The sequence below is a fragment of the Oncorhynchus keta genome, chromosome 18 (assembly GCF_023373465.1).
Source record: "Oncorhynchus keta strain PuntledgeMale-10-30-2019 chromosome 18, Oket_V2, whole genome shotgun sequence".
NCBI lineage: Eukaryota > Metazoa > Chordata > Actinopteri > Salmoniformes > Salmonidae > Oncorhynchus > Oncorhynchus keta.
In genome coordinates, this window is record NC_068438.1 from 30286278 (window position 1) to 30307001 (window position 20724).

The 20724-nt window shown below is 43.2% G+C and overlaps 1 protein-coding gene across 1 annotated transcript in view; it reads right to left on the bottom strand.

Moving 5' to 3' along the window:
* The window catches only part of LOC118373519 (solute carrier family 12 member 9-like), a 64538-nt gene extending 59678 nt beyond the window's left edge, over positions 1-4860 (bottom strand). The window contains exon 1 of the mRNA XM_035759669.2: positions 4282-4860. Within this exon, the coding sequence (XP_035615562.1) occupies positions 4282-4510 (229 nt within the window). The 5' untranslated portion in view covers positions 4511-4860. The remainder of the gene's footprint in view (positions 1-4281) is intronic.
* Between the last annotated feature and the right edge of the window lie 15864 nt (positions 4861-20724).

Genomic DNA, 20724 nt, shown 5'->3' on the forward strand with positions numbered 1-20724 from the left:
TTTGTTCAATAAAGTTCATATTTATATAAAAAAATGTCAGTATATATTGGCGCATTGTGTTCAGTAGTTCCAAAATCATCCAGTGATTTTGCAGAGAGCCACATCAATTTACAGAAATACTCATAAATGTTGATGAAAATACAAGTGTTATGCATGGAACTTTAGATACACTTCTCCTTAAGGCAAACTCTGTGTCAGATTTCAAAAAAGCTTTACGGAAAAAGCAAACCATGCTATAATCTGAGTTCGGCGCTCAGAGACCAAACAAGCCAAAAAGATATGCCATATTGTGCAGTCAACATTAGTCAGAAAGCATTATAAATATTCACTTGATGATCTTCATCAGAATGCACTCCCAGGAATCACAGTCCCACAATAAATGTTTGTTTTGTTCGATAATGTCCATCATTTATGTCCAAATAGCTACTTTTGTTAGCGTGTTATGTCACGAAGCGCGAAGTCACAAAGCACGTTCACTAGGAGCAGACAAAATGTCAAAAAGTTACATTACAGTCCGTAGAAACATGTCAAACGATGTATAGAATAAATCTTTAGGATGTTTTTAACATGAATCTTCAATAATGTTCCAACCGGAGAATTCCTTTGCCTGTAGAATTGCGATGGTACGCAAGCTACCTCCCACATGAACAAGACTCACGAGCACGAAGCATTCTGCCAGACCTCCGACTCATTCCCCTCTCATTCGCCCCCACTTTACAGTAGAAGCATCAAACTAGGTTCTAAAGACTGTTGACATCTAGTGGAAGCCATAGGAAGTGCAACATGACCAATATCCCACTGTATCTTCAATAGGGAATGAGTTGGAAAACGACCAACCTCAGATTTCCCACTTCCTGGTTGGATTTTATCTCAGGTTTTTGCCTGTCATATGAATTATGTTATACTCAAACAGTTTTAGAAACTTCAGAGTGTTCTATCCAAATATACTAATACTATGCATATATTAGCAACTGGGACTGAGTAGCAGGCAGTTTAATCTGGGCACCTTATTCAGCCAAGCTACTCAATACTGCCCCCAGCCATAAGTTAAACAAATGTGCTTTCTACTGACAATTGAGATGTACAAACTATGGCATAAGGGGACAACAAGCGGATAAGAGGCTATTCGTAATTTTGATTAAGACATTAACGAGCAAGCTAGGACGTAGTCAGTAAAACTATTTGTTCAGCACCTTTGAAATGAACAGTGACAGAATTAAGAACATGGGCCATTCTTACAGTGTTCTCCCTGTACAACAGTCAGAACCATAGGATAAATAAAGGGGGCATATAAGCAGACAATGAAAATTACAACATTCAATGATTACATTTATCAAAAACAGCTCATAGGCTACATGTTCACCACCAAGTCAGAACAGTAGGCAAAATTAAGAGGTGAAAAATAGACAAATTATTAGGGTGAGGCACATGGGCTACTAACATCTTACTACACAACATACACATAGTATTACTTTCTTAGCTACAGTATGCATATCACCCTGGCATATTACATAATTTATGCAGCAGCATACCAGACACTTTTGGACCTCAGGAAGGTGGCACGGCGGTCCTTCTTGGGCAAAAGTTTTCATCAAAGTCTGGGATTCTCTGGATTTATGGTGCTTTCAAGACAACTGGGAACTCGAATATATAGAAAGGTTGAATCATGATGAAGTCACCGATCTTCAGGTCGTAGCTCTAGAAAGAGGCAGCGTTATGAATTTACAATTCCGAGTTGGATGAAAGTCCAAAATGTATTTTCCCAGTCGTAGCTTGTTTTTCCCCGAGGTCCCAGTTGTCTTGAACTCACTAAAATCAGATTTTGCAGTTCCAAGTTAAGTTGTTTTTTGAGCGACACAAACCATGCTTCATTGACAGCATGGCCAATGTTGAATGTTTATCATTTTAAACTAGGAAAAGAGAACGTCACCAGTCTTCTAGCCATCGCCGATCCATTTTCCATGTCTTGTTTTCACACACACCTGATTTCAATTCCCTAATTACATGTTGTATATTTTCCCTCTGTTTCCCCCATGTTCTTGTCGGGAATTGTTTATTTATGTTTCCTCCTTCTCGGTTTGCACCCAGTGTAAGGCTCCTAGGCACCTGCCCAGAGGTAAGTTACAACCCTTACCCGTTCCACAATGGCCCGTGGTCGCACCTGTCGGTGGGTTTCATAACCGATCTTCCACCTTCACAGGGTAACACCACGATCCTGGTCGTTGTGGATCGTTTTTCTAAGTCCTGTCGTCTCCTCCCTTTGCCCGGTCTCCTTACGGCCCTATGAACTGCGGAGGCCCTGTTTACTCACGTCTTCCGGCACTATGGGGTGCCTGAGGATATAGTGTCTGATCGGGGTCCCCAGTTCACGTCGAGGGTCTGGAGGGCGTTCATGGAACGTCTGGGCATCTCGGTCAGCCTTACCTCAGGATTTAACCCCAGGAGTAATGGGCAGGTGGAGAGAGTTAACCAGGATATGGGTAGGTTTCTGAGGTCTTATCGCCAGGACGAGGCCGGTGTCGGGACGAGGCCGGTGCGCTGCTGGAGCCTCGCATCAAGGGGGAGGGGGGGGTGCTATCACGACTTCTACCGAAGTCGGTTCCTCTCCTTGTTCGGCGGTCGACGTCACCGGTCTTCTAGCCATCGCCGATCCATTTTTCATGTTCCATTTTTTTGTCTTGTTTTCAATTCCCTAATTACATGTTGTATATTTTCCCTCTGTTTCCCCCCCCATGTCCTTGTGGGGAATTGTTTATTTGTAAGTACTCATGCTATGTGTTACTGGTGCCTTACTTTTGTACCCCTATGTTTGTTGTTTTGTACTCCGTTAGTTTTATATATTAAACTGCTCCGGCTATTCACCATTCTCATGTGTTTCACTTCCCTGCCACCAGTTACGCACCCGATACATTTTATCTATAAATTGCTCTTCATTATTTATCTTCATATGAGAAGGATTAAAAAGGATTTGCCAGTAGTTTGTCGACTTGATTCATGATGACTGCTAGCTAAGATTTAGAATGTCCAGATCAGATTTAGATCAGTACAATCAAAGCTACTGTAGATACAACGTGATTTGACATCATTTTATCTGTGGCCAATGACCTTGAGTCTTCTTGGATAGGCACTTCTAATGTAACTTTATGGCAGCACCCAAGGGGCTTGAATTTGAGAGCTCTACCCTTAAGACTTGGAGGTGACTTAGTGTCCTTATGAGTGACAGAACACTAAGCCAATCACGGTGCAATGCGCCGTATTTTCTGATGGCTTGCCCCACCACCACAGAAAGCACTGAGCTCGGCGGAAATACCTGCATTTTGGAGCTGCCTTACTCAAGAAAACAAAAAAAAGAGACCATGTTTGTATGCTGCTTTATTAACTCAAATATGTATTATTTTACATTGTTTGCAAACTGATATGTGACACCTATTAATGCCAAAATAACATGCAAGCCACCCCTAAAATGTTTGTTTTTTTGTTTGTTTTATTGTTGTTTTTTTATGCTAAAAATGTGGGGCTCAAAAGAGCCCTGAACTTCGGGTCGCCACTGCAATCATTTAAGCATATTTAATAATGATCTCTTACCTAGATGACCGTGGGCATTTTTGCTTACTTTTTGTCGTTCTAAATAGAGACGGCTAGGAGGGCCTTATTAGATTTTGTAGAAATGCAAGGAAAATAGCTTCAGATGCCCCCCAAAATTGAGAGGACCCCAAATCCCCCACCAAATAATGTTCCCCCACTTCAAAAACCAAAATTGGTATCTGCCCGCTTTTGGCTAGAGCGCACATATAGCCTACATAACGACAAAATACCGATATTATTTTGTTAAAAAACAGCCAAACATCGACGATCAAATCACCAGAATAAGACTCGATATTTATTGAAAAGTCGCATTTAACTCATCACCTTGCACTTTCACCACCGTGTGAATTTAATAATTTCCTTAATTTGTAATCTAATAATTGCATTCGTTTTACTGACACAAGAAGATCCCACCTTGTCTAGCGTATTTTTTGTCGACATTTGGAAAGTTTACCGAAAAAAAAATGTTCCCATCAGGCCTGTATTTATATTCAAGAATGTTGAATAAAATTATATTTTAACGTTAACATTTTTTTTTTCACATTCTGGTTTGTAGAGGTCGTGAGAGTTAACTTTCCTGATTCCAACTTTAATTTATGCCCGATGTAGAATTCAACTGGCTCAAATTTACCAACATGGGCCTAAAATAAAGCTATATTGTGGACACTGTCATAAATAACCGTAGGCTATACTCACCAATTCGTAGGAAGACCACCACGCTGAACATAGACAGTAAGGTGGGTATCACCACCCCAAAGAATGTGGAGAGTTTTTTGGGACGACTCTGGTGCGCCGACTTCAGTCTGGAAAAAGCCAGGGGCTGCTCCACAGTCTCCCCAGGCAGACATGTAGTATGATGCTCCCCCGACTGCTCATTGACGCTTGTGGAGAGACGATAGTGCAGGAGCGGTGTCCTCTCCGACATGGCGAAGCTGCTGTTGGCTACTAGGACTAGCCAGAACTTCAGAACACCCTGCCACCAATTGTTTCGGCTTTATCAACTAAGCTAGTTTCTAGAGTTCACTCCCAAACGTAGAAGCAAAAATCAGTTCGCGTGACTTTACTAAGACATGATTTTCTCAATAATGTAACCAGACGCTGGACAACATTGTCACGGGCCAATCGTTGAAGTCTGAATGTTAATCAATATAGTGATATAGAATGCCTACCTCGACATTATAAATACATGTTCTCCTCGTGTGGCCTAACTCCACTCGAACTCAGAGACAGCACTATCTTGTCGTGGGCCTACATTAAAAACGACACATTTTCGTAAAAGTTGTCTTTAGCGTTACCATTATAGCCACTGTGTTGTGAACCCAGCGACATCTAGGTCATGTAATCATACAGCACATTTTCAAAATAAAAGTTATTAAGCAACCTAATTTAGCAGGGGTAAAAGAAACGCCTGAGCGGAGTTCCCACGTTTGGTTTTCACGGGAAAGGGAACCTAGGTTGAAGGTATTGTATCCCTGAAAATCAGATGCACCAGGTTGTTTCCAATGCCAGAAAACCAGACGCATCCAATGCCAATGACGCTAAGGGTGAATTTAAAATTGCTTAAACATACATTTATCCAAAATACAAACAATATATTATTGAAATCAAATAACAAACTTTGAAAGTCCCAAGTATGTATGCTGCAATAGCCTATGTGCCAGGTTGTTATCTGGTGTACTGTGATCTTAGAAATGCTCTCGAGGACCATGCCTCAGGACTACCTGGCCTGACGACTCCTGGCTGTCCCCTTCCCGAGTCCATCCAGTTGTGCTGCTGGTCCAGTTGTACTGTTCTGCCTGCAACTGGGGACCCCTGACCTGATTCATCGGGTGTGCTACCTTGTCCCGGACCTGCTGTTTTGGCCCCTTCTGTCAATTCAATTGAATTCAATTCAAGGGCTTTATTGGCATGGGAAACATGTGTTAACAGATAATAGTAGATAATATATAAAGTCAATATATAAAGTGAAATAAACAATAAAAATAACAATGTCTCTCTCTCTCTTTCCCGGGCCTGCTGTCTTGACCTCTGAATACATAGCTATGAAAAGCCAACTGACATTGACTCCTGAAGTGTTGAACTGTTGCACCCTCTAAATAGTTTTTTCATTTTAGCTCTACACATCACATTTCTACTGTACCATTTAAACTACAGAAGTTGTCAGCCCTGTACATCTGCTTAGTATTGTACTTTTAAAACTATAAAAGTTGTTGTTTTGGAATGCTCAGACCCTCTACTAATGGGATCCTGTGTCATACTGTGAAGATCTGTGACATTGGGGTATTTTTTAGAGACCTGCAAATAAGGCCTTGTGTCATTGAGGTATTCTCTAAAGAGCTGTAAATAAGGCCTTGTGCCATTGAGGTATTCTTTAAAGAGCTGTAAATAAGGCCTTGTGTCATTGAGGTATTATTTAAAGAGCTGTAAATAAGGCCTTGTGTCATTGAGGTATTCTTTAAAGAGCTGTAAATAAGGCCTTGTGTCATTGAGGTATTCTTTAAAGAGCTGTAAATAAGGCCTTGTGTCATTGAGGTATTCTTTAAAGAGCTGTAAATAAGGCCTTGTGTCGTTGAGGTATTCTTTAAAGAGCTGTAAATAAGGCCTTGTGTCATTGAGGTATTCTTTAAAGAGATTTGTAAATAAGGTCTTGGGTTATTGGGGTATTTTTTTGAGAGAGATTTGTAAATAAGGCCTTGTGTCATTGGGGTATTTTTGAGAGAGATTTGTAAAAAAAAAAAAAAAAAATGGCCTTGGGTTATTGGGGTATTTTTTGGGGTCAGCGGTCAAAGTAGCTTTCTGCTGAAAAATAGACACTTGCGGTAAACTTCATGGTATGAAACTGGATCTTATTTGTAGAGAGTCTGAAATGCCCCCCTTTTATGCTGACGACGTCTATAGTTTAAAATAAATGTTATAGAATCAAACATCTGTTGATCAATTGATCAAATGTATTTCATAATGCCCTTTTTACATCAGCAGTTGTTACAAAGTGCTTTACAGATACCGAGCCTAAACCCCCAAAGAGCAAGCAATGAAGATGCAGAAGCACAGTGGCTTGGAAAACAACCATAGAGGCAGGAACCTAGGAAGAAACCTAGACACCAGACTCTATGTTGTTTGTGTTTTCAATAAATGCATGGAACTTTAAACTATATGTTTTTTTAAATTGTTAAATCAGAAAAGCATTCTTTAACAGTCAAGTAACCTTTTTTTCAGGGGGGATTTTTTATTAGAAAATGGCCTTATGGTGATAGCGTGTGTGATGCTGGCCTTGTTCAAGAGAGTCAAATCACCATACATCCTGGGTAAATGCTGACTGGCTGTTCTACAAAGTAGTTATTTATGATGCAAGGATTGGTATATCAGTCAATCGGCAATGTCGAACAAGCCATTGTGTTCAAGTAAATGGAGAACTTTTATTTTGAAGCTATTTGGGACACGTTGATGTCGCATATTGGCGCTGATTTCACGGAGCTCATTCCATTGACTAGATTTATCATGTGACGCCAGTATTTTCTAGTTTGTCATCCGCTCGTATGAGCCAGCCCAATTGTCCAATCAACTCTCTCCAACTTGTCAAAGCATTTTGGTTTAAAATATTACATTGTGACAATCTCCGTGTCTTACTTCCTTATTACTGGAAACTTTGCATCGAAACGAAAGTTGACACCTGTTTACACTCAACAAGTGACATTGTATCCTTGGAATAAATTAGCCTACAGTAATTATGTTGCTGTTGGCTAATCCTTCTATCTGACGTTACCATGGAATCGCAACCTAAAAACTGCTAAATAAATCACTGAGTCCAGCACTAATACCAAAAGTCCACACTCTTGCATTAGATTTAATCTTATACGGATGTAGTCTATAAATAGAAACCATGGGTAGGCTACATAACGTCTATACATTTAATTATTTACATAGCCTACACCGTTTAATGGGATGCATTTAATGATTTCAATTTGTTATAACATTCCATGTAACAGGCTACATCATGCATATTGAAAATACAGAAATAATAAGCAAATCATATTTCAATATAAACTGTGACATAGCCAAACATGTTTTTTTCGACTCTTGAATATCAATCATACAGAATACAACACACACACTCTTTCTCCCTCGCTTGACCTTTTTATTCAGTCTTTTGGCTCAAATTTTTCCAAACCAACCATTCTTCAAAAGTGTGCATTTGATAAATATTCCTCTTCCATTCTTCCAACCAGTACAGTAATCGATTTTAACCAACTATATTTCCACCATGGATGTTTTTTCCCTCCTATCATGCCTGTGAAAAACCATACATAATAGGCTACCTTTACTCTGTGGATATTCCCATTTGAGAAAATAATGTAGCAAGTCTTCTTCCAATTTGGCACAGAGGCACTTTAAAGTGGGGCCAACAGTCTTTAGAATTGTCTCATCTAATTAAGAGCATAGGTCCAGTCTCTGTGGACTTTGCCTCACTGATAGTGCCTGCTTCGAACAGAGAGCCATTAATGGCGTCCTTTTGTGGATCTAACACCGCCATGGCTCGCTGGCCAAAGCCTATGGGGAAATTAATGGGGTTTTGGATTCATGCTGAAAATAAGGATTTTGATAAGCACAGGTTGGGGAGATTGTATGCATTTTGTTCTATGAGATCATCTTCATCAGCTAATGTCACTTTTTGTGAAATTTGAAGCATTTATGTAAGCAGCAAAGCAAGCACAGAAAGACATCATTCATAAAGGTAGTGTTAACTGATATTATCTTACAGAACAAAAAATATAAGATCTCCTAAAGCTGTCATAACCACATTCTTTCAACATTCATTTCCCCTATAGGAATGCTGAACCAACCAGAGGAAACTCATTTCCAGTTTTTAGGACTACACGCGGGCGAGCTCTATAGAAGCCAGTTGTAGCCTACTCAGACCCCACCTACCCCTCAACGGGTACCATACCATGTCGTGCTGTATATCACCAGCAGAGGACTCTGTAACTCCATCAATAAATCCAGGTGGTAGCAAAACACTGCCGTGTAGTAAAGAGATATCCACCAGGGTGTGCCCGAGATTCTTCATCCAGTTCAGCATTGATAAGGGAGAGAGAAGAAATCCCAGGTTATCATCTCTGTCCCAAGCAGCTGTCTCTGATGTCCAGGGAGAGCCACTCTAGCTTCCCCCAGAGCAGCTTGCCGTACAGCTACAGCACCTGGTTCAGACTCTGGCTCTGCTGGCTGGGAGAGCCTGGGTCTGGATCTGGGTCTGTCAAGTCATCCTGTGGACCAGCAGACAAACAGTCAAGTATTTGTGGAGAAAGAAAGAATGAAAGAAAGAGAGAGAGAGAGAGAGAGAGAGAGAGAGAGAGAGAGAGAGAGAGAGAGAGAGAGAGAGAGAGAGAGAGAGAGAGAGAGAGAGAGAGAGAGATGGCATGAATGAAAGCTAGAGAGTGAGTGTGCATGTGTGTGTATGTCTCTGTCGGTATGTGCGTATGTGTGTGTGCGTCTTACCGTGATGTCCAGGTTGGTGACTATGTGCAGGTAGTTTGTTATTCCATGCTCCAGTCTCTCCAGCTGAGTTTGGTCTGTGTCCTCACTCTCCAACAACACCCCCAAACCCCTCTCACCTCAGCATGCTTCTCCTGCAGCTAGGGAGTCACACACACATGCACGCACGCACAAACAATCGATTTGTAACTTTATGACTTTTTGTTATATTAAAATGTAGATTTAAGTTGACATATTTCTGATGCTAGGATGAACCACCGTGAGCAACCCCTATTACTCTCTTCGGCCTGCACTGTCATCTGAGTCCCCTATTCCACCATGCTCTGACGAGCACCGAAGTGGACTCCCAACTGCGGTTATGGTTTTCGTTCTATGGAGTAGGGAGCAATGTCAAGCAATGAAATGAATTTATAAAACCCTTTTTTACATCAGTCGATGTCACAAAGTGCTATATAGAAACCCATCCTAAAACCCCAAACAGCAAGCAATGCAGATGTAGAAGCGCCGTGGCTAGGAAAAACTTCCCATAAAGGCAGGAACCTAGGATGAAACTTAGAGAGGAACCAGGCTCTGAAGGGTGGCCAGACCTCTTCTGGCTGTGCCGGATGGAGATTATAACAGTACATGGCCAAGATGTTCAAACATTCATAGATGACCAGCAGGGTCAAATAATAATAATCACAGTGGTTGTAGAGGGTGCAACAGGTCAGCACCTCAGGAGTAAATGTCAGTTGGCTTTTCATAGCGATCATTCAGAGTTAGAGACAACAGGTGCGGTAGAGAGAGAGAGAGAGTTGAAAACAGCACCTTGTCCCGGACCTGCTGTTTAAACAACCCGGGGCTGCGTTATCCACTTAGCCTGATGTGACGCCGGGATGTTTGAACACCCTCGTGCCTTGGTGCGTCTTTCTCGAGTTGGTCTGCACAGAGGAATTCTCTCAGAAGATCTATGGAGTAGAGCAGGACTCTCCAGTTTATCAGCTTTACGAAGGCCGCCCTTCAGGACCGAGATACTCCCATGACCTGCAAAACTAGATTTTTACGAGTAGGTCACTTGCTCCCGGGCCCCTACAGGGAAGCAAAAGAAGGTGGCCCTGTCGACTCACGGCAGCTTGTTTATGATTGATGGAGCAACAGGGAGGTAGTGTGCAATCTTTTCAGATTTAGCCACCTCGAGGGTGTCAAAGTTGACTACGTATCGCACCGTAATATCAACCTCCAAATCTGCACAGTTCTTCACAAATATCAAGTCAGGTTTTCTAAGTCTCCCATTCAGCATGGAGATATGCATCTCCTTGATAAAATTCCATCTGTTGCTTTCAGCTTCCGTTACTAATAGTTCACACACCTTGTTTTGCCTATTTATGTGGGCTCCTTGGATCGACAACCATTGACCCAGGATGTGTGAGCAAGATTCATACGTGGCTGGACAGCACCTGCAAGAAGAATCCATCTCCGGCCTTTCCCTTGCGAGCATCCGGGTGGGATAAACATTGACCCTCAACTTAAGCCCATCAATGTACTGACCGTGCTTGAATTCACTGAAGAGGGATTAGCAAGTCAAGTTTTGTTGGTCTTGTCATTGCCAAAGGCCTGCAGTTACCAGGCTGATCCATTTCCGCATTTCTCCCTGCCTCCAATCACATGGATTGGGCACTGCAGCGTCACTAAACCAGTTGTGTTGTTGTCAGGGAGGGAATCTTGGTGTTGCTCCCACAGTCTGTCAATCAACTGTGCTGTGATTTATCCTCCGGGTGCACTCATCTGCTGAGTGCCACAGCCGGTGGATCTTTCTGGCCTGAATCGATGGAATCTGGCGGGCCAACTTCACGATGCCAGGCCTACTGTCTCAGTGTTTCTCATACAGCAACCCGTTACAGGTGAGAAGTGTAGACATTCCTTCACCATAGTTCCTTTCCTTCTATCTGTAAGGGAGTGTGAAATTATTGATGCAGCACCACTTGCTATAAGACAGCAAGAAAATATCAAATAGTTAGAATTATAACTACAGTTCATTTATTAGTTCTTAAACTTACAAGGCAATATAATCCTGGAGACAGTAGATGTTTTACAAAACAAATACGACTTATTTAGATATAACCAGGGTAAAGCAATTGAATGAACAGGATGATTGTGATTGCAACATGATGTACTAATGTGGTAGGCTACAGAATCAAACAGGTCCCAAACAGGGAATGGAGATTACAGGTCCTAAAATCAAACAGTCGTTCTTGATATTTCAGAACGAAACAAGGCCAGGCTTAAAGAGATATACATGGTAATAACAGAAGTAACAGATAATGGATTTAGAGCTAGATGGCGCCGACAGAGATGGTTGCCCGATTCAGATCCCTCATTTCTTTATGCATTACTTCTTTCATTGTTTGCCCAGAAAATCTCAAGTGTTATCACATACAGCCGGGAAGAACTATTGGATGTAAAAGCAACGTCAATTTACCAACATTACGACCAGGAATATGACTTTTCTGAATCGGATCCTTTGTTCGGACCTGGGATCTTATCCCAGAGGCCGACCCAAAACAACACGGTCGCTGAAGGAGAGGCAGATGGAGCGGCCTACTGGTCAGACTAAGAAGGCGAGCACACCATCCACCGCTTCTGAGCATATTACTTGCCAATGTCAAATCTCTAGATAAGAAGGTGGACGAAATTAGGGCACGAGTTGCCTTCCAGAGAGGCATCAGAGATTGTAACATTATTTGTTTCACGGAAACATGGCTCACTCTGGATATGTTGTCAGAGTCGGTACAGCCACCCAGTTTCTTCATGCATTGCGCCGACAGAACCAAACATCTCTCTGGTAAGAAGAAGAGTGAGGGTGTATGCCTTATGATTAACGAGACGTGGTGTGATCACAACAACATACAGGAAGTCAAGTCCTTTTGTTCACCTGCCCTAGAATTCCTTACAATCAAATGCCGACTGCATTATCATCCAAGAGAATTCTGTTTGATTATAGTCACAACCGTGTATTTCCCGCCCCAAGCAGAAAACTCGTCGTCCCTGAAAGAACTTCACTGGACTCTATGTAAACTGGAGGCTGCATTTATTGTAGCAGGGGATTTGAACAAAGCTAACCTGAGAACAAGACTTCCTAAATTCTATCAGCATATCGAATGCACGACACAAGCTGGTTGCATTCTGGATCATTGCTACTCTAACTTCCGCGATGCATACAAAGCCCTCCTCCGCCCTGCCTTTGGAAAATCTGACCATGACCACATTTTGTTGCTCCCAGCCTATAGACTGAAACTAAAACAGGAAACTCCTGTGCTCAGGTACAGTGGGGCAAAAAAGTATTTAGTCAGCCACCAATTGTGCAAGTTCTCCCACTTAAAAGATGAGAGGCCTGTAATTTTCATCATAGGTACATTTCAACTATGACAGACAAAATGAGGGAAAAAATCCAGAAAATCACATTGTAGGATTTTTAAGGAATTTATTTGCAAATTATGGTGGAAAATAAGTATTTGTTCATCTCCAAACAAGCAAGATTTCTGTCTTTCACAGACCTGTAACTTCTTCTTTAAGAGGCTCCTCTGTCCTCCACTCGTTACCTGTATTAATGGCACCTGTTTGAACAATGGCCACTCCAATACCTTGTCTTTGTTGTCCTTAAGCCATTTTGCCACAACTTTGGAAGACCCATTTTCGAGCAAGCTTTAACTTCCTTACTGATGTCTTGAGATATTGCTTCAATACATCCACATAATTTAAATACGTCATGATGCCATCTATTTTGTGAAGTGTACCAGTCCCTCCTGCAGCAAAGCACCCCCACAACATGATGCTGCCACCCCGTGCGTCACGGTTGGGATGGTGTTCTTTGGCTTGCATGCCTCCCTTTTTCCCCCAAACATAACTATGGTCATTATGGCCAAACAGTTCTATTTTTGTTTCATCAGGCCAGAGGACATTTCTCCAAAAAAGTACGATCTTTGTCCCCATGTGCAGTTGCAAACCGTAGTCTGGCCTTTTTAATGGCGGTTTTGGAGCAGTGGCTTCTTCCTTGCTGAGCGGCCATTCAGGTTATGTTGATATAGGACTCGTTTTACTGTGGATATAGATACTTTTGTACCTGTTTCCTCCAGCATCTTCACAAGTTCCATTGCTGTTGTTCTGGGATTGATTTGCACTTTTCGTACCAAAGTACATTCATCTCTAGGAGACAGAATGCGTCTCCTTCCTGAGCGGTGTAACGGCTGCGTGGTCCCATGGTGTTTAAACTTGCGGAACATTGTTTGTACAGATGAACGTGGTACCTTCAGGCGTTTGTAAATTGCTCCCAAGGATGAACCAGACTTGTGGAGGTCTACAGTTTTTTTCTGAAGTTTTTCTGAGAGAGAGAGACAGTCCGGGACAAGAGAGTCCGGGACAAGGTAACACGTTCAGTGAACAGGTCAGGGTTCCATAGCCGCAGGCAGGACAGTTGAAACTGGAGCAACAGCACAACCAGGTGGACTGGGGACAGTCAGGAGTTATCAGGCCAGGTAGTCCTGAGGCATGGTCCTAGGACACAGGTCCTCCGGGAGGGGAGGAAAGAGAGAGAGAATTAGAGGGAGCATTCTTAAATTCACACGACACTAGATAAGACAGGAGAATTTCACCAGATAGGACAGACTGACCCTAGTCCCTCGGCACATAGACTATTGCAGCATAGATCCTGGAGGCTGAGACGGAGGAGGGGTCAGAGGACACTGTGGCCCGCTCCGACGATATCCCCGGGCCAACCAGGCAGGATACAACCCCACTCACTTTGCCAAAGCACAGCCCCCACATCACTAGAGGGATATCAACAGACCACCAGCTTACTATCCTGAGACAAGGCTGAGTACAGCCCACAAAGATCTCCTCCATGCATGAGCCCGAGAGGGCACAAGACCGGACAGGAAGATCACATCAGTGACTCAACCCATTCAAGTATAGCTCAAAAAAGCCTGGCACAACGTGATGCACCCCTCCTAGGGACGACATGGTAGACCAATATTAAGCCAGTTTCTCAGCCCCGTAATAGGGTCAGTGGCAGAGAATCCCGTTGGTGAGAGGAGAGCCGGCTAGGCAGAGACAGCAAGCACAGTTCGTCATTCCAGTGACTTGCTGTTCACATTCGCACACCTGGGCCAGACTACACCTACTGAGGAGCTAAGTCTTCAGTCAAAACGTAAGGTCGAGACTGAGACTGCATTTCTCACATGGATAGGCAGACAATTCCATAACAACTGAACTCTATAGGCGAAAGCCCTGCCTCCAGCTGTTTGCTTAGAAATTCTAGCATATGTGTAGGTATGTACAGCAGCACCAAATCAGACAGATAGGCAGGACAAGTCCATGTAAGGCTTTGTAGGTTAGCAGTAAAACCTTGAAATCAGCCCGTGCCTTAACAGGAAGCCAATGTAGAAAGGCTAGCACTGGAGTAATATCATCAACTAGAAGTGTGAGATGAGCAGAAGAGGGATGGATGACTCCTGCTGGGAGCTTGCTATGAGTGGCCCACTCTTCCTTTGTTCTCAGGCCAATGAAGAGAGCTCCTTGTATTCTTATTGTATTTGACGTCTGGCGTGGATGTGTAAATTCAACACTCATCTGCACATCTATTTTGTTCAGGTCGATCCCCTTTAGGTTGCCATGGTCAGCCTTGTAGATGAGCCTCGGGACAGCGAAGGAGTTCAACATCTTCATCTTCCATATCCAATCATAAAGTAGCCCGATCAGTTCCAGCTTAACAATGCCTGCCCACGGGTTCACTTGCATTCCAAGATATTTTTCAGATTCTTCATGCAGGATCAAGTGCAAGTCCTCTCCGTTCCATTTCCAGGCTGAACAACCATTAACCTTGAACAAGCACTTGCCTGTGCTATTATAGTATTTTTCAATGAAGACACTGTGGCATTTTCTGGGTTGAACTCTCAAACCCATGAGTTGGCTTTTTTCCCATACCTTTCACCGAGCCACTCAAAAGTACCAGTCATCGGCAGACATTAAAGTGGTAGTCTTGCGGCCTCTTGAACCTTCTCCAGGGACATAGCATTGGAGTGTCTTGATCAAAGTATCGGATCACCTTGCTGAACATTGACGGACATGTCAATCATCGAGGATTTCACTCCATTGGCAATGACCCTTGTTGTGTTTTTATCATAGGTGCTTCCGATCAGTACCGTGATGTGCCGGTCGAGGCTCCTTTAACCTAGAACACCCAGAAGATGCTTGTGCGATACAGAGTCAAAAGCTTTTGCAAAATCCCTTTGAAGGTTGATGAAGGGCTCCTGTCACCAGTCACATCGAGAACAAGTGAGCCAACTTCTCTCCTCTGAGGTCCCAACTTAATAGACTTTAATAGACTGTCCCTCTGCAAGCAAGAGTCCATGAGTGAGGGAGACACAATATGGGGACAGTGAGGTAGTCAGGGAAGGTGATACGTTTGGCATTCCATTTCTTTACTAAAATATGCCTCTTAAATAGAAAATCATTTGACTCTAAAGTCAACAAATATCTGAAATGTTATGTTGGCAACTGCATGTTATGGCAAAAACTAGATCGAGAAATAGAGACAAACATACAAAATGAAATAACGTGACCATAGACCAAGTAGCTGCTGACTCGACTAGAGTGAGATTAGAGACACTACTAACAGAATTTCGCACTGGCAATGAGAAACTATCTAGGCAGTTGAAGAACATATCTGATGATGTCAAACAAATCTTAACTGATATGACTGAACTGGGCAAACATGTTGAGGAGGACGAAACCACACCAAAGTGTTCAATCTTGGTTTCATCAGACCAGAGAATCTTGTTTCTCATGGTCTGAGTCCTTTACGTGTCTTTTGACAAATTCCAAGCAGCTGTCATGTACCTTTTACTGAGGAGTGCCTTCCATCTGGCCCCTCTACCATAAAGGCCAGATTGGTGGAGTGCTCCAGAGATGGTTGTCCTTCTGGAAGATTCTCCCATCTCCACAGAGGAACTCTGGAGCTTAGTCAGAGTGAAAATCAGGTTCTTGGTCATCTCCTGACCAAGGCCCTTCTTCCACAATTGCTCAGTTTGGCCAGGCGGACAGCTCTAGGAAGAGTTTTGATGGTTATAAACTTCTTCCATTAAGGAATTAAGGAATGATGGAGGCCAGTGTGTTCTCGGGGATCTTCAATGCAACTTGGAATGCAATTTAATACCTATTTAGAGGTCAGCGCACGCCACGCACCTGCTAATATTCCTCCATAAATTAGCTAATTTTGGCAAAAAGTTGTATTTTTAGGACTGTCTCTTTCACCAAACGCTATAGTCTACATATTTTCAGGCAGTTGTGCTATTAGCAATGACAATTCTCCTGTAGCCTAACTGATGTAGGATAGTGTCACGTGTGCTCCCTCTCCGGCCTCTAGGTTACCAGGCTGCTCATTATGGCGCACACCTGTCACCATTGTTATACACACATGTACGTTATCACACTCACCTGGACTCCATCACTTCCCTGATTACCTTCCCTATATTTGCCACTCCCTTTGGTTCCTTCCTCAGGCGTTATAGTTTCTGTTCCAGTGTTAAATATGTGCGTTGTTCATGTTTTATGTTGAGTTTATTTATTAAAACACTCCCTCCCTGAACTTGAATCCCGACTCTCAGTGCACATCTTTACAGATCGTGATTACAGATAGTGATTAGGCTATAGATGGCTGTAGCATGGGGTTACCCATCTGCAGTTGTTTAGGCTAGATAAAGTGTTCAGAATTTAGGCTTTGATACCATTAACAGCTTAGCATAACGATGCCACTTTGAAAAAAATGCCTTTATTTATTTTTATTTCACCTTTATTTAACCAGGTAGGCTAGTTGAGAACAAGTTCTCATTTACAACTGTGACCTGGCCAAGATAAAGCAAAGCAGTGCGACACAAACAACAACACAGAGTTACACATGGAATAAACAAGAGGACAGTCAAAAACACAATAGAAAAAAAGAAAGTATATATACAGTGTGTACAAATGGCATGAGGAGGTAAGGCAATAAATAGGCCATAGTAGCGACGTAATTACAATTTAGCAATTAACACTGGGGTGATAGATGAGTAGATGGTGATGTGCAAGTAGAAATACTGGTGTGCAAAAGAGCAGAGTGTAAATAAAAACAATATGGGGATGAGGTAGGTAGATTGGGTGGGCTATTTACAGATGGGCTATGTACAGCTGCAGCAATCGGTTAGCTGCTCAGATAGCTGATGTTTAAAGTTAGTAAGAGAAATATAAGGCTCCAGCTTCAGAGATTTTTGCAATTCCTTCCAGTCATTGGCAGCAGAGAACTGGAAGGAAAGGCGGCCAAACGAGGTGTTGGCTGTGTGGATGACCAGTGAAATATACCTGCTGGAGCGCGTGCTACGGGTGGGTGTTGTTATCGTGACCAGTGAGCTGAGATAAGGCGGAGCTTTATCTAGCATAGACTTATAGATGACCTGGAGCCAGTGGGTCTGGCGACGATATAAGGGGCTTTGGTGACAAAACTGATGGCACTGTGATAGACTGCATCCAGTTTGCTGAGTAGAGTATTGGAAGCTATTTTGAAAATGACATTGCCGAAGTCGAGGATCGGTAGGATAGTCAGTTTTACGAGGGTATGTTTGGCGACGTGAGTGAAGGAGGCTTTGTTGCGAAATAGGAAGCCGATTCTAGATTTAATTTTGGATTGGAGATGTTTCATATGAGTCTGGAAGGAGAGTTTACAGTCTAGCCAGACACCTAGGAATTTGTAGTTATTCACATATTCTTGGTCAGAACCGTCCGCTAGTCAGGCGGCTGGGTGAGGGCAGCGAACGGTTGAAAAGCATGCATTTAGTTTTACTAGCGTTTAAGAGCAGTTGGAGGCCACGGAAGGAGTGTTGTATGGCATTGAAGCTTGTTTGGAGGTTCGTTAGCACAGTGTCCAAAGAAGGGCCAGATGTATACAGAATGGTGTCATCTGCGTAGAGATGGATCAGGGAATCACCCCCAGTAAGAGCGACATCGTTGATATATACAGAGAAAAGAGTATGCCTGAGAATTGAACTCTGTGGTACCCCCATAGAGACTGTCAAAGGTACAGACAACAGGCCCTCCGATTTGACACACTGAACTCTGTCTGAGTAGTAGTTGGTGAACCAGGTGAGGCAGTCATTTGAGAAACCAAGGCTTTTGAGTCTGACGATTAGAATACGGTGATTGACAGGGTCGAAAGCCTTGGCCAGGTCGATGAAGACGGCTGCACAGTACTGTCTTTTATCGATGGCGGTTATGATATCGTTTAGTACCTTGAGCGTGGCTGAGGTGCATAATGGTCGGCAGTAGAGAAATGCTTATTGAAATTCTCGATTATTGTGGATTTATCGGTGGTGACAGTGTTACCTAGCCTCAGTGCAGTGGGCAGCTCTTATTCTCCATGGACTTTAGTGTCCCAAAACTTTTTGGAGTTAGAGCTACAGGATGCAAATTTCTGTTTGACTGACTGCGTGTATTGGTTCCTGACTTCCCTGAAAAGTTGCATATCGCGGGGACTATTTGATGCTAGTGCAGCCCGCTACAGGATGTTTTGTGCTGGTCAAGGGCAGTCAGGTCTGGAGTGAGCCAAGGGCTATATCTGTTCTTAGTTCTATATTTTTTTTTATTGGCATGCTTATTCAAGGTGGTGATGGTGAGGAAATTACTTTTAAAGAACAACCAGGCATCCTCGACTGATGGGATGAGGTGAATATCCTTCCAGGATACCCGGGCCAGGTCGATTAGAAAGGCCTGCTCGTCTTTCTGTTTTAGGGAGCGTTTGACAGTGATGGATGGTCGTCGTTTGACTGCGGACCCATAGTGGATGCAGGTAATGAGGCAGTGATCACTGAGATCCTGATTGAAAACAGCAGAGGTATATTTGGAGGGCAAGTTGGTCAGGAAAATATCTATGAGGATACCCATGTTTACGGATTATGGGTTGTACCTGGTGGGTTCCTTGATAATTTGTGTGAGATTGGGGGCATCTAGCTTAGATTGTAGGACTGCCGGGGTGTTAGCATATCCCAGTTTTGGTCACCTAACAGAACAAACTTTGAAGATAGATGGGGGAAATCAATTCACATATGGTGTCCAGGGCACAGCTGGGAGCTGAGGAGGTCTATAACAGGCGGTAACAGTGAGAGACTTATTTCTGGAGAGATTCATTTTTAAAATTAGAAGCTCGAACTGTTTGGGCATAGACCTGAAAAGTATGACAGAACTTTGCAGGCTATCTCTGGAGTAGATTGCAACTCCTCCCCTTTGGCAGTTCTATCTTGACGGAAAATGTTTTAGTTGGGTATGGAAATGTCAGAATTGTTGGTGGCCTTCCTAAACCAGGATTCAGACATGGAAAGGGAATCATGGTTGGTGGAGTGTGCTAAAGCTAGAGTAAAATACATTTAGGGAGGGTGCTTCTGATGTTGACATGCATGAAACCAAGTTACAGAAGTCAACAAATGAGAGTGCCTGGGACACGCAGGGCCTGGGTTAACCTCCACATCACCCGAGGAACAGAGAAGGAGTAGGATGAGGGTACGGCTAAAGGCTATCAAAACTGGTTATCTAGTGCGTTGGGGACAGAGTATTAAAGGAGCAGATTTCTGGGTGTCATAGAATAGATTCAGGGCATAATGTACAGACCGGGGTATGGTGGGGTGCGGGTACAGTGGAGCTTAGCCCAGGCACAGAGTGATGATAAGAGAGGTTGTATCTCTGGACGGGCTAGTTATGCTGGGTGAGTTCACCGCATGTGTGGGTGGTGGGACAAAGGAGGTATCTGAGGCATGTTGAGTGGGACTAGGGGCTCCGCAGTAAACTAAAACAATGATAACTATCCTAAACAACAGTGTACAAGGCATATTGACATTTGAGAGAGACATAAAGTGAGGCATAAAGAAATCACAGGTGTTGATTGGGAGAGCTAGCTAAGACAACAATGGGTAAAACAACAACAGCTAATCAGCTAGGACAACAACAACAGGTAAAATCAATCAATCAATCAATCACATTTTATTTATATAGCCCTTCGTACATCAGCTGATATCTCAAAGTGCTGTACAGAAACCCAGCCTAAAATCCCAAACAGCAAGCAATGCAGGTGTAGAAGCACGGTGGCTAGGAAAAACTCCCTAGAAAGGCCAAAACCTAGGAAGAAACCTAGAGAGGAACCAGGCTATGTGGGGTGGCCAGTCCTCTTCTGGCTGTGCCTTGTGGAGATTATAACAGAACATGGCCAAGATGTTAAAATGTTCATAAATGACCAGCATGGTCGAATAATAACAAGGCAGAACAGTTGAAACTGGAGCAGCAGCACAGTCAGGTGGACTGTGGACAGCAAGGAGTCATCATGTCAGGTCGTCCTGGGGCACGGTCCTTGGGCTCAGGTCCTCCGAGAGAGAGAGAGAAAGAAAGAGAGAATTAGAGAGAGCATATGTGGGGTGGCCTCTTCTGGCTGTGCCGGGTGGAGATTATAACAGAACATGGCCAAGATGTTCAAATGTTCATAAATGACCAGCATGGTCAAATAATAGTAAGGCAGAACAGTTGAAACTGGAGCAGCAGCATGGCCAGGTGGACTGGGGACAGCAAGGAGTCATCATGTCAGGTAGTCCTGGGGCATGGTCC